The sequence below is a fragment of the Grammomys surdaster genome, unplaced genomic scaffold (assembly GCF_004785775.1).
Source record: "Grammomys surdaster isolate TR1022 unplaced genomic scaffold, NIH_TR_1.0 126176, whole genome shotgun sequence".
Lineage (NCBI taxonomy): Eukaryota > Metazoa > Chordata > Mammalia > Rodentia > Muridae > Grammomys > Grammomys surdaster.
The window spans coordinates 2,867,030-2,880,772 of record NW_021620983.1 but is presented as its reverse complement, the minus strand read 5'-3'; the positions used below and the strand labels follow the sequence as shown (position 1 = coordinate 2,880,772).

General features: G+C 47.3%; 1 protein-coding gene across 1 annotated transcript in view; it reads right to left on the bottom strand.

Annotated features, from left to right (window-relative positions):
• Nucleotides 1-13,743, bottom strand: part of Tm7sf3 (transmembrane 7 superfamily member 3) — a 33,455-nt gene that overhangs the window by 8,579 nt on the left and 11,133 nt on the right. The window contains exons 3-7 of the mRNA XM_028757521.1: nt 12,846-12,996; nt 11,300-11,420; nt 8,284-8,455; nt 6,882-7,059; nt 1,262-1,348 (exon numbers count right to left, since the gene is read on the bottom strand). Coding sequence (XP_028613354.1) covers nt 1,262-1,348; nt 6,882-7,059; nt 8,284-8,455; nt 11,300-11,420; nt 12,846-12,996 — 709 coding nt within the window. The remainder of the gene's footprint in view (nt 1-1,261; nt 1,349-6,881; nt 7,060-8,283; nt 8,456-11,299; nt 11,421-12,845; nt 12,997-13,743) is intronic.

The window sequence follows — 13,743 nt, the reverse complement described above, 5'->3', positions numbered from 1 at the left end:
TTCACACCGTTGAGGCAGATCTCGTCCTGCTGCTCCTCTGCCCGCCCATTTGCTGACTCCAGAGGCTCTGGGGCTCTCCTTTCTCCACACCCCACCTTGCCTCCCTGACACACACTACCGCATCCCTCACACACAGCCATCTCCCCAGCCCTCCGTCTTCCCTTTTGCACAGACCTGCCAAGCACTCTGGCCTTAGCTATATCCTCAGGGCTGGGTTTTCTACTTAAAACACAAAAGCAAATGAAAGATAAAGTACAATGTGACTTTCATATGTTCTCTTCACCCACTGACATCCATGTAGCCTGGGCATACAGATAACTCAGTTTCCCACAAGTAAATCTAATCTTCTCTTTTTGGGGGGGTTGGGTTGGGGTGGGGTTCAAGACAGGTTTTCTCTGTGTAGCACTAGCTGTCCTGTAACTCACTCTGTAGAGCAAACTGGCCTCAAACTCAGAGATCCACCTGCCTCTGCCTCCTGAGGGCTAGGATTGAACATGTGTACCTCCACTGCTCTAGATTAAATGAGATACATCTAATCGTGAGGAGGAGGAGGATGCAGCTCCGTGGGTTCTGTCAAGTTCTCCTCAGCTGTTACTGAACACTATATCTCAACACAGGGACATTTCCCAGGATGGCAATTATATTCTCAGTCTGTGATCACTGCACCCTGAGCAAGGAAAAAGATCACGTCAAAATGAAAGGAAGAAGACTGTGATTTCAACTCTGTCAGAGCAGGCTCTCGGGCAGCAGTGCTTGGGGATCACAGTTGCCGGCCCCAGAGCACAGACTCACAACCTCTGATTCAATGTGTGTGTTCTGTCGATGAAAACATTACATAAAAGACAGTGCGGGCGTCACTCAAGTCCCACTTGCTGCCCTGTGGCAATCCATCCTGCAGCTGGAGCAGTCAGCACTGAACAGATCCGGGGTCACTGTTCACCACGGCCCCAGTCTGATTCCTACAAAATCAAACCTACTGCTATCTCCAAATCCAGGTGGTTTTCCAGTGTCCTTCGCCTCTCATCCCAGCAATCCAGTGTGCAAGCCGTCAGAGCTGTCTGAGATCTGCCAGACAACCCAACTTATATCCTCTCTAAAGAGGAAGCTGCACTCTACTGTTGAAATTGGGGAAATTAAAAATGCACAGCAGCTACACAGACTCGCCCACAGAAATCTGTGAACGGCGGAGACATGCTCACAGGCCCCGGCAGCAGGGGAGACGTCACAGGATACAGAACGGGGGCTGTGTAGGGAAAGGTACCTGTCTTCCAGAATCTGTGTCCAAAGAAACATACGAAGAGCCCGAGCAGGGCAAACACAGTGGAGAACACTTTCGTAGAGACTCTTCCTTAAAAAAATAAAATAAATAAAACTTTAGCGGACAAGTACATCTGAATTAATTAATAAGCAAGGCGGGGAGGTTGGGAGGTGTCCTGGCTTGAGAATCACTCACTCCACACACGGTCACTGATCCTAAAAATATCCCTGTTCGCTAATGAGAGAATCTACGCAGGTGGCTACCACCAGCGGCTGCTTTTTATAACAAGGAGAACCAGACAACACATGCTCCTGACAAAGGCACCCCACACCACTTATGGTGTTCCTTTGAGAACGGTATAACAGAGCGTGTGCCTAAAACAAGTCTGTTTCTTCAACAAATAAAATGCAAAGAGAAAAAGTGGGTTAGGATTAGGGTTAGGGTTAGGGTTAGGGTTAGGGTTAGGGTTAGGGGTTAGGGTTAGGGGTTATGGTTAGTTCCTGGTTAAAGGGGTTAAAGGAAACTTGTGACCTAATCTACAACCTGACTCAGCCCACAGTGTTGATACATGCCTGTAAGCCCAGCCCAGGGAGACCGAGGCAGGTGGAGCACTTCATATACAAGGCCAACCGTGCTACACGGTCAGTTCCAAGTCAGCCTCAGATAAAGAGTAAGCCCTGTCTCAAAAAAACCTGAACAGTAGGGCTCAGTGGGTAGGAGCGCCATTACTTTTATAGAGAATGAAGATCCATTTCCCAGCATACATCCATCTGTAACTCTGGCACTACAGGATACACCGCCCTCCTCTGGTCTCTACTGGTACTGCACTCACAGACTACACAGGGCATACACAGACAAAGCATCCATATGCACAAAATAAAAGTAAATACATCCGTCACTGTTTAAAAAGAGTTTATCAAGAGGAAATCCTGCTCACCAAATTCACCTTCCTTGAAAACCTTCAAAATGAGCATAAGAAAATTATCCTTGAGTTACAACAGATCTTATACACTCTGAAAACTTACAAGATGGATCAGATGCACCAGAGGCTTACAAGAAAGCACAGGACAGGCACTTAACCAACAAATGAAAAGCGCAGACCACGGACTGTGAACCACAGTTGGTCCACGGATCTACTCTTCTGATCTCGCACAACGATGGAGCCAACAATAAAAAATGCATATTCTGCTTTGGCTCGTGGGTGACTGTCACCCAAAACAGAGTTGGTGGACTGCTCCACCTTGCTTTCCTTCAAATAAAAAACCTGGGGTCTGGAAAGATAGCTTAGGTGTTAAAATGTCTTCCAAGCCCGATATCCACATCCACGTGAAAAATTGCACGTGGCACTGAATGTCTCCCCGTGCTGGAGAGGTGTGGACGGGAGGATCCCTGGGGCTTGCTGGCCAGCCGGTCCAGCCAAACTAGAGAGCTCCAGGTACAGTGAGAGACTGCCTCAAAAGATGATGCGATACACAAAGACGTCCAACATCAACCTCTGGCCTCCGCATGCACACACATGTACACACACATGAACGATGTCTTAGATACTTTTCTATTCCCGTGAGAAGTCATCACGGCCAAGCAACTTATAAAATAAAAGCATTTAATTGGGGGCTTCCTTACAGTTTCAGAGGTGATTTCATGACCCTTATATCATGGTAGGAAGCAGGACAGGCAGGCATGACTCTTGAGTATGGGTGGCTGTGTTTGAGTCGGGTAAGAGTCTCTGTATGGGGCTGGTGGGATGGCTCAGAGGTTAAGAGCACTGACTGCTCTTCTGAAGGTCATGAGTTCAAATCCCAGCAACCACATGGTGGCTCAAAACCATCTGTAATGAAATCTGATTCCTTCTTATGGAGTGTCTGAAGACAGCTACAGTGTACTTACATATAATAAACAAATAAAAACCTTTGGGTTGGAGCAAGTGGAGCTGGGCTGGAGAGAGCAGGGCCAGAGCAAGAGGGAGAAAGGAAGGGGGAAAAAAAAGTCTTTGTGTGACAACACACTACTCAGGTTCTGGAACCTTCTCCTGGACCCTGTGTCACCTCCTTACAAAGTTTAGCTTCAACAAAATCTGACGAATCTGATAAACTAGAATTGCCTCCCCTTCCCCTCCCCCCTTCCACCTTCCCTTTCCCCTTCTTCCCCATCCCCATTATCTGATGGCACCAACTATCTGATAGGGTCCCTCATCCTCTGCCTACCCTCAAGGTGACATCTCATCACTCTGAGCTCTCTTCAGCAAGAATCCTGACACTGTACTTTTTACAAACCCCTCACCCCAAACACTGACTTTGAGTGACTTGTTGGAGATCAGTCTAATGCTCTGAGTCAATCAGGAATCAGCCTGTCCAGATAATGAAGGTCCTTGTCCCCATTGGTTTTTGATGGATCAATCAAGATGCCAATGGCCAATGACTGGGCATGGGGCGGAACACTCAGAGTTGCTCAGGCTAAGACACAGAGAGGAATGGGGCAGAACTGCCAAGACTCACGTTAGAAGGAGGAGGAGCAGGAGCAGCAGGAAAAAAAGAGCGAACCAGCCATGTGAGATTTCAGGTGAGTGGCCACTGGCCACGTCCCTGATTGGGCCTGGGGAAGCAGGGGAAGGTTTAGGGATGCCCAGCCTTTGAGGTCGCCAAGGCATTTTAAAAATAAGCTACTGCGTGTGTGTCTTTCATTTGAGTCTCCATGGGTGGGTGCACCTTTGCGATCTGCCGGGAGCACAAAGCAGGGTAAACAAAACCTCACGACTACATATACTGTCTTTAGATCTGAGCCCCCTATCTTCCCCACTGCAAACTCTCGCTATGGCGGCATCCTGACGTCCAAAGTGTAAGATCCCTGTCTTGCATAGTATTCTTCATGACTTTACCGTGAGTCACAGGAGACAGTATGTACCTCTCAGTGGTAGAGCTGTCATGCTTACCCAGAATGCACAGCGCCTACTTTAACCCTCGGCACTACAAAATAAATTACCGAGGAAGTACTGAGACATGGTCTCATGTAGCCCAGGCTGGTCTCAAACTTTCTATGTAGCTGCTGGCTCCACCACAACCAACGGATGCTTCTTTAGAAGGTAGCGCATTTTAAGAGCTCCTGAACGTTCTCTGCACCCTGCCCTGTGTGGCCTCGCTGGCACCTGTGAGCTCCGTGCTGCGAAGCCAGCGGTCAGTTTTCAACATAGCTTTTTTTTTTTTTTTTTTTAGTTCTTTCGAGACAGGGTTTCTCTGTGTAGCCCTGGCTGTCCTGGAACTCACTCTGTAGACCAGGCTGGCCTCGAACTCAGAAATCCTCCTGTCTCTGCCTCCCAAGTGCTGGGATTAAAGGCGTGCGCCACCACCGCCTGGCTCAACATAGCTTAATCCTCACCTTCAACCCAGCTGACACTTTCTCTATGAGATGCTTTTTACACTGTCTTCATGAAACATGTCTCTCTCCCACCCCACCCCCCCACTCCCCCACTCCCACCATCGATCCTGCTCTCTCTGCCACTGTAGCAGGATCTTTCAGGGCTTGTTCTCAGGACTAATTTCCCCTTTTCCATGTTCTCACTCCAATTGGGAAGCCATCTTGGTTGTGACTGTACACCTTAATCAACATTCTCCAATCCTAGGCTTCCTCCCGCCCCCATTAGCTGACACATCCAACCAGCGATGGACTGAACATCTCATCTCAATGAGAACGCTCCATGGGGCTCTCAAACTGCCATGGCTCTTTCCACTAGCGCACAGCAGCTCTCCTACAATGGCTCAAGCTAACAACTAAGCCACATGTCTTAGTTCCTTTTCCTATTGCTGGGACAAAAGCAACTCAACCCTGAAAAATGCAACTTAAGAGAAAAAGCGTTTATCATCCTTGACTCACAGTTCAAGGGTGAGGTCCATTGTTGTGGGGAAATCCCAGTAGCAGGGAGAACTGGTCACACTGCATCTACAGTGAAGAAGCACAGAGTCCAGGTTCCCTGTCCAGGGAATGGTCCCGCCCATGTATGTGTGTGCGTAACTTACCCTCGGGTGACTGAGAAACACAGAGGAGTGTGCCTATACCCAGCAAAGAAGGAGAAAAGTAAACAGCACTATACAGCAACTAACACTGAGGGAGTAAGGGAGGAGTATGCACAACTTCTTCATATTATTTTGCATCTTTTATGTAAAACTATTTCAAAATAAGTATGAAGCAAGGTGTATGTGTGAGTATGTGAACATGCATGCACATGCGTGGGTGCACACACGCACGCACACACACAGGTCTCACGACCTCTCCACTGACGTCCTTCTAAATCACAACATCCCTCATCTGTATCACTTCAGGAAGTCTCTTGACTCGCGTGACTGTTTCTTCTATCATCTGTCTTTTCTCCACAGGCACTCAGTGATTCCATCAGAGTCTTAAGTTGGATCAGGGCACCCTTTGGTCAAAACTTTCCAGTGCTCTCTACGTCCTCCAGAAGAAAACCTAAAGCCCACACTGACCTACGAGGCTGTCCTAGAGCCACCATGCTACAACCCTGGCCTCACGTCTCCTATTCCCACTGCCCTGCCTCAGACCTCCAGGTAGGTGTCCAGACACAGGACTTGCTGTGGCTGTCCCTCTGCCTGGCACATACCCAGATGTGTACATGGCTCCTGCCTGCAACCAACATGGCTCCTGCCTTCATCAACCCTCTCAGAATCTTCTCTCATCCACATTCGACTGCTCCCCTTCCTGCTCTGTCTTTCTCCCTGGTACCACTAGTTTCTCAAATGTTATGTGTTATAATACACCACCCTATCCTGGCTCCCCCATGACACATATATGTATATCATATGTGGTGGGGGAACGAGCACCACCAGGCACGTACTGAGTGCTCGGTGCTCTGAGTTTTGTGCACTCATACATTCTATTGCCTCGCATGGGGGATAGTGATACAGCATCTTTTTTTTTAGGTTTATTTTATTTTATGTGTATCTGTGTTTTGCTTGCATGTATGTCTGTGCATGCCTGGTGTGGTAGTTTGAATATGCTTGGCCCAGAGAGTGGCAATATCAGGAGGTGTGGCCTTGATGGAGTAGGTGTGGCCTTGTTGAAGGAGGTGTGTCACTGTGGGTGTGGGCTTTAAGACTCTCATTCTAGCTGCCTGGGAGCTACTCTTCCACTAGCAGCCTTCAGATGAAGATGTAGAACTCTCAGCTCTGCCTGCACCATGCCTGCCTGGATGCTGCCATGCTCCTGCCTTGATGATAATGGACCGAACCTCTGCACCTGTAAGCCAGCCCCAATTAAATGTTGTCCTTATAAGAGTTGCTTCGGTCACAGTGCCTGTTCACAGCAGTAAAACCCTAACTAAGACACCTGGTATCCTTGGAGGTCAGCAGAGGGCATCAGATACCAGGAACCGGAGTTATGCATGGTTGTGAGCTGCCAGGTGGGTGGTGGAACTGAACCTTGGTCCTTTGCAACAAGTGCTCGTAACTAGTGAGCCATCCCTTCAGCCCTAATGTGGGGTCTTACAAAAGGCAACTAGTGACTGAGTGAATGAAAGCTAGTCAAAGCACTTTGAACAACCCTAAGCTCTCCACTAGTGAAAATTGATCTGCAAAGCCAAGGATGTATCTGTCCAGGTTTAAGGCCACGTACTCACCAGCAGAAACACAGTTACCATCCCCTGACTCAAAGCTGCAGGCATATGTGTGCACAGGCACGTAAGCTGCAGATGTATTGAGGGACGGATCCCAAACGATGACGTTATAGATGACTCCTTGTCCCGGGAGGGAAGAGAAGGACACGGCTGTTTTATCGTCGGCTGTTAGGGTAACCACCTAAAGCCAAACATAACAAGTGGTGTTTACATGGCTTTTAAATCTGTGGTCACCTGCACAAGACCTGCACAAAACCAAGCCAGTCAGCAGTCCAGTATGGAGCTACGGACACCTGATGCCTTCTGGGATAGGGAGAGTCAGTTTCCCTTTTTAAAAGAGTGTGTGTATGTGTGTGTGTGTGTGTGTGTGTGTGTGTGTGTGTGTGTGAATGTGCACTTGTGAGTGTCGGTACCCATGGAGTCCAGAAGAGGGAGTCACATTCCCTGGAGCTGGAGTTATAGGCAGTTGTGAGCCACCTGAAGTGGGTGCTGGGAACTGAATCCAAGTCCTCTGTGAGAGCAGCAAGCTCTCTCAACACCTGAGCCCATTTTTCCAGCCCTGAGAGTTGGTTTGCTTTAAGAAAGTGGCCCCTAGCAAACAAACAAACAAACAAACAAGCAAACAAAAACTGGCAGGACGGTGGTGGCGCACACCTTTAATCCCAGCACTTGGGAGGCAGAGGCAGGTGGATTTCTGAGTTCGAGACTAGCCTAGTGTACAGAGTGAGTTCCAGGACAGCCAGGGCTACACAGAGAAACCCTGTCTCGAAAAACCAAACCAAACCAAAAAAAAAAAAAAAAAATTGGCAGGAAACTGGGAGGGAGTCTGGAAGGGTGTTGTGGGAGGAGTTAGAGGGAGCAGCTTGGCGGGATGAGTGTGGGAGGAGTTAGAGGGAGGAGCTTGGAGGGGTGAGTGTGGGAGGAGTTAGAGGGAGGAGCTTGGAGGGGTGAGTGTGGGAGGAGTTAGAGGGAGGAGTTTGGAGGGGTGAGTGTGGGAGGAGTTAGAGGGAGGAGCTTGGAGGGGTGAGTGTGGGAGGAGTTAGAGGGAGGAGTTTGGAGGGGTGGGTGTGGGAGGAGTTAGAGCAAGGAGTTGGGAGTGAAGATGATCAGAATACATTGCATTCATGTAAGAAAGACGCAATAAAACACGTGACAAATACTAATACCAGTGTGTATATTCTTCAGCAGCTTCTCAGTTTTTAAACCTTTCCACTTATGCTTACCAGAAGTTCTTATCTAAGTTGCAGAAGTGTAACAAAAAATTATCATCTACTTCTTTTCCTGCCTCAGGATGAGGTCATAGATAGGGCGGCAATTAAAAACAAAATCGACCTGCCTCTCCCCAAAGGTTAAATCATCTCAGAGCACCCAAACCAGCCACATGAGCTGCAAGAACCAGACTCACCTTGACAGCACTGGCCTTCACCTGGGCCACCTGGGCCATCCTCTGAAGATGCTGGAGCAGAGAGGCCTCGGTGAGGTCCCCCTCGGGCAGAAAGTACTGATACACGTCATAGCGCAGCCTCCACCTGGACTCCTGGCCCGTGCTCACATCACACGGCGGGGGCTGCGCAGCTCTACAGACAATCAAAGCTAAGCATCAGAATCAGTTTCCGGTGGCTCAAGCCCTCTCCATGAAAAGGAGGCAGAGCTCTGTTTTCAAACTTCTGCAGGCACAATCCCAACTATAGAGCTGTGGGGTCTGAGTGTCACTGTGGAGAAAGTGGCTCACAGCGGTGGGCTGGATTTCATATCTGGAAATCCCTGCCTACGGTGTGACAGGATTGTAAATTGACTGAGAGCTAATCGGGTCTTGAGGGGGAACCCTCCTGAGTGGGATCGGTGCCCTCACAGAAGCGGCCTCAGAGAGCTCTCAGGCAAACTTCTCTTCTCATAAGGACACAATAAGAAGTCTACAGCCTGCAGGAGGCCCCTGCCGGAACCCTAAGGTGCTGCCTCTGAAAGCAACAGGAGGAAACTTCTGGGTGTGGTGCATGGCTGTGATCCTAGAACTTGAGAGCCAGAAGGAGAATGAAGTTCAAGGCTAGCCTGGTCTACACAGAAACTTCCAAGCCAACCAGGAACACATATATGTAAGTAAATAAATACCTTTTTTTTTTTTTTTTTTTTTTTTGGTTTTTCGAGACAGGGTTTCTCTGTATAGCCCTGGCTGTCCTGGAACTCACTCTGTAGACCAGGCTGGCCTCGAACTCAGAAATCTGCCTGCCTCTGCCTCCCAAGTGCTGGGATTAAAGGCGTGCGCCACCAACGCCCGGCTGTAAATAAATACCTATAAATAAGTAAATTCTTGTTACTCATAATCCACTCAAGTAGTTTTTGGTACAGGTTAACCATTCTTAATCTAAAAGTCTGAAACCTGAGGGGCTAGAGAGATGGTTCAGTAGTTCAGAGCACTGACTACTTTTCCAGAGGACCCGGGTTAAAAATCCCAGCACCCAGACGGCAGCTCACAACTGTCTGTAACTCAAGATCTGACACCATCTCACAGATATACATGCAGGCGAAATACCATCACGTAAAATTAAAATAAGTTTTAAAAATCTGAGACTTGAAACTTTTCAGGCTCTCCTATGATATTTGAAGTTTAGGATTTGTTAGATTTGGGGTTCTCGGATTTAGAGATATTCAACCATGAAGGTCTACACAAATCTCAAACACTTTTGGCCCCAGATGTTTCAGATAAGGGATGTTTAGCTTATTCTTTATAACGGCAGCACTGGCTGATTGTCATAACACACACACAGAGGCCAATGTGGTTAAAAGAAAAAACTGATTCTGACGTGAGTCAGGCCCACAGCAATGACACCTTTCCTATTTGACCTTGTGTCTTGTGGTTAAAAAGATTTGATTCTATTTGTGTGTGTGTGTGTGTGTGTACCCATGGAATCCAGAAGGCGGTGTTTAACCTCAAAGGTCTCAGGAAACCTTTCTGTAAAAAAAAAATGCAACTGCTTCTTCCTAAAAGTATGAAGATTAAATGACAGAGAGCATCGCCGCCCGGCTAGCTCAGTCGGTAGAGCATGAGACTCTTAAATGACAGACAACATGCAGCATTGAGTGCTGAGGTGGGTGGGCGGGCAGAGAGTTTCCAATCGATCATTGCTATTCAAGTAGAAACTGAGGCAGTTCTGCAAAATTAAATCCTCATGAGGTGTAAGAAATTAGGGCTATGAATGCCTTCTATGTTTGAATGCTTCAAGAAAACTAAAGCAAGGCTGAAGAGATGGCTCAGTGGTTAACTACAGATACATCTCTTACAGAGGACCGAGTTCATTTCCAGCACCCACAGCAGGCAGCTCACAACCACCTGTAACCTCAGCTCTGGGGGCATCTGGCACCTCTAGCCTTTACAGGTACCTGTATTCATGTGCACACACTCACACAGACATAGACACACTTAAAAATAATAAAAATAAATCTTTAAAAACAGAACTGAGATGCAGGTCTAAGCTCACAACAGGATTGCATCACACCTATCTCTTCAAATGAAGAATTCATAAGGACTAAGGAGATTATTCACTATAAAGAATAGCTCAAATATTAGCACTGAGATTTAAATTATGCCAATTTGATCCGGGGTACTTCTGTCGGCTCTACTTTAATACAGAGTTATTTGTTGGTTATAAATCAAGACAAAAATTATATATATATATACATATATATATGCATATACATATATATATATGATTTTTTACTCTAATATCCCTTAATTAAATTGCCAAAAATTAAAGTGCAATATTGTATTTTTAAGAACAAATTTTAGATTTTTGATGTTTCTTGGGTCACAAGAAATATAGATCTAAGCCGGGCGGTGGTGGTGCATGCCTTTAATCCCAGCACTTGGGAGGCAGAGGCAGGCGGATTTCTGAGTTTGAGGCCAGCCTGGTCTACAGAGTGAGTTCCAGGACAACCAGGACCATACAGAGAAACCCTGTCTCGAAAAAACCAAAAAAAAAGAAAAAAAAGAAAAAAAAAAAGAAATACAGATCTATGTAGTATAATAAAATTAGCAAAAAAATAATGATCAACACCTAATTTATGCTGTTATTTTAAATTAAAATTAGTATTGGTTATAGTAGTAACTACTAAAATGAGTTATTTTTTTTGTGTGTGAGAAAAAGCTATACAACTTTGTCCAAATATCTGGGTAGAATGAATTACCAAGTTATTGTATACTGACATATATATGCATCAGGGAACAAAATTCTAATTTTCAACTTTAACTTTTCTCCCATACTATAAGTCTTTTATTAAATATATGCCTTTTGGACAACAACAACAAAAAAAAGAAGCAATTCAACATTGCAGTAGAAGTGACGGCCCTGAGGCAGTCTGCTGGTCCCCATCTACAGTCACTGAGTCCTAAGAGCAGCTTTGGCAGGGCGGGATTGTCAGCCTACCTTGCATAGCCTATGTTTGCTGGTGCAAACTTGATAGTTGTCTCAAAAAAATTATAGTCCAAATAAATGTTGGGATCGATATCTAAATCAAACTCCAAATTGCAGCCTCCAGGAATGGGATCTGCATGAAGAGCAGTGAGATCAGTAACCCAAGAGTCCTTTTCATATTCCTGAAAACAGTCCCACACAGCCGTGTCAGCACAGAACACCAGCACTTCCGCTGTACGGTGACTGAGGTTAGGAAGGGTACAGTTCCCTCACGCCTTTTCCCCTCAAACCATCTCTATCAACCCCACCACCCCACCCTCACCCCCGTGCTGTGTGCGCTTCACCACTGAGCTGTTCCCCAGCCCTCCGCCCAAGCTCCCGCCGCCTGACTTCCCTCTCTTCGCACCTTGCACCTCCGCTTAGCCATCGATGTGATCTGACTCTCCCAGTGCTGTCTGGACCGGGTGCTAAAGGACACCCCTGACTTGCCACTGCTCTTTCATTCAGACCCCGCTGGTCATGTCTCTGGACTTTTCTGGAATCCACTACTCCTCAGCCCCGCACCTGCTCCTCAGCAGTCACCGTCACGCAGGTGCAGTGCTGGACAAGTGCTCCTCCACTCTCACGCGTGGCCTTGGCTTTGACACCGGCTGTCTATCTAACCTCGGTCCTTTAAGCCAGCACTCTATGACGTGCTTCCAATGAGCCGTCCTATGAGCACCCCAGACTCACCGTGCCCTCACCTCACAGGAGTCCCTACTGACTCCACTCTACCCCATGAAAGGGCCAGCACCCAACAGCCCAGCATCTAAACCTGCTGTGTAGCACGATCTCTAATCTGTCCGAACAGGAGGCCGAGGCTCCTCTCTGGCACCTTGTAGCCGCTGTGCCTTATCCGTTGCCCTCCCCAGGCCTGGCTCAGGACCTGCTTTCAGACCCTACTAATCACTTTCCTCATTGCCATCAGGCTCAGTCCTGACTCTGCTCTTTCTTCTTCATGTAGCTCAGGCTAACCTTCAACTTGCCACGGAGCTGGCCACGACCTGTTAGTCCTCTTGCCTCCACCTTCCCATGCTGGATTATAGATAGGCATGTGCCACAGTGAGCAATTTTACACAATGCTGGAGATAGAACCCAGGGCATGATCCATGCTGGGCAAACACTGACCAACCAAGCTACATCACCAGCTCCTCTGCGGTCGGCTTTCTGAAGATGAAAAGGACTACACTGTTCCCCTCACTAACTCTATGTGTCCTTTGAACCCACCTTAGCAATGCGTGCAAACTGTGATCAAGGCTCACCCACTGCCCACCACCCTCCAAACCCTGCACCATCTTTAGGATAAGCCTACCGCCTCCTCTGCCCACAATAACAAGGAATGAACTCTCCAAGTCACAGCAGGAGCCTCCAGTCCCACTAGCTCTCTGCCCCTTTCACAGTGAAACACTTTGATTAAATAAACGACACTTGTAATAACAATTTTACCAGGATAATTTTCCTTAGGATTCCACAAACACACGAAGCTCATATCCACAGATGAACCTGGATAGGGGATTACCTGTTTCTGAGTAGGAGAGCGTCACGGCCACACTTTGAACAGGCTTGGTATCTTCTGTCTCCAAGTACCAAGAACACATAGTCTGCTTGGGTCTAAGAATAAAAACCAGCCCTCTGTCGTTGCCTGTTCCTGAGGTGCTGGGAAGGAGAGTCTGCATTTGGGAAGCAAAGCCACCATGAAAACTGAATTGAGAAACCACATTCACTGCAGCGATGCCTACCCAGTGTGCACGGCTCCCCCCAATTCCTCTCAAAACAAAAAAGAAAAAAATTCCAAAGGACCTGGGTTCAATTCCCAACATCCACATGATGGCTTACAACAGCCTGTAATTCCAGTTCCAGGGGACCTGATACCCTTTTTTAGTCTACACAGGTACTGGGTACCTATGTGACACATACATACCGGCAAAACACCCGTACGAAAGAAGTAAGTAAATAAATAAAAGTCTAGCAATATTATTGCTTCAGTCAGTTTGAACTTCTGTGACAAAATGTAACCAGTTTTGTGGTTTAAGAGCACAGCAGAGTGAGGAAGGCACTGTGGGAGCCTTCTGACAGGGGTGCCATCTTACTGGAAAAGTTCTCTCATGCCCGCATCCCACGGTTACTGCTTTTGAGGGTATGCACGTGTATATGTTCGTGTATATGCACATTATCCACGTGCATATGACAAGTGTGTGAGCACACATGTGGTAGGTGGGTGTGGGCACATGTGTGTTGTATGAGCAGACATGTGGTGTGTGTGAATTCATGTGGTGAGTGTGTGAGCACACATGTGGCAAGTATGTGAGCACATGCGTGGTGTATGTGAATACACATGATGAGTGTGTGAGTACACATGTGGCAGGTATATGAGCACATGCGTGGTGTATGTGAATACACATGATGAGTGTGTGAGC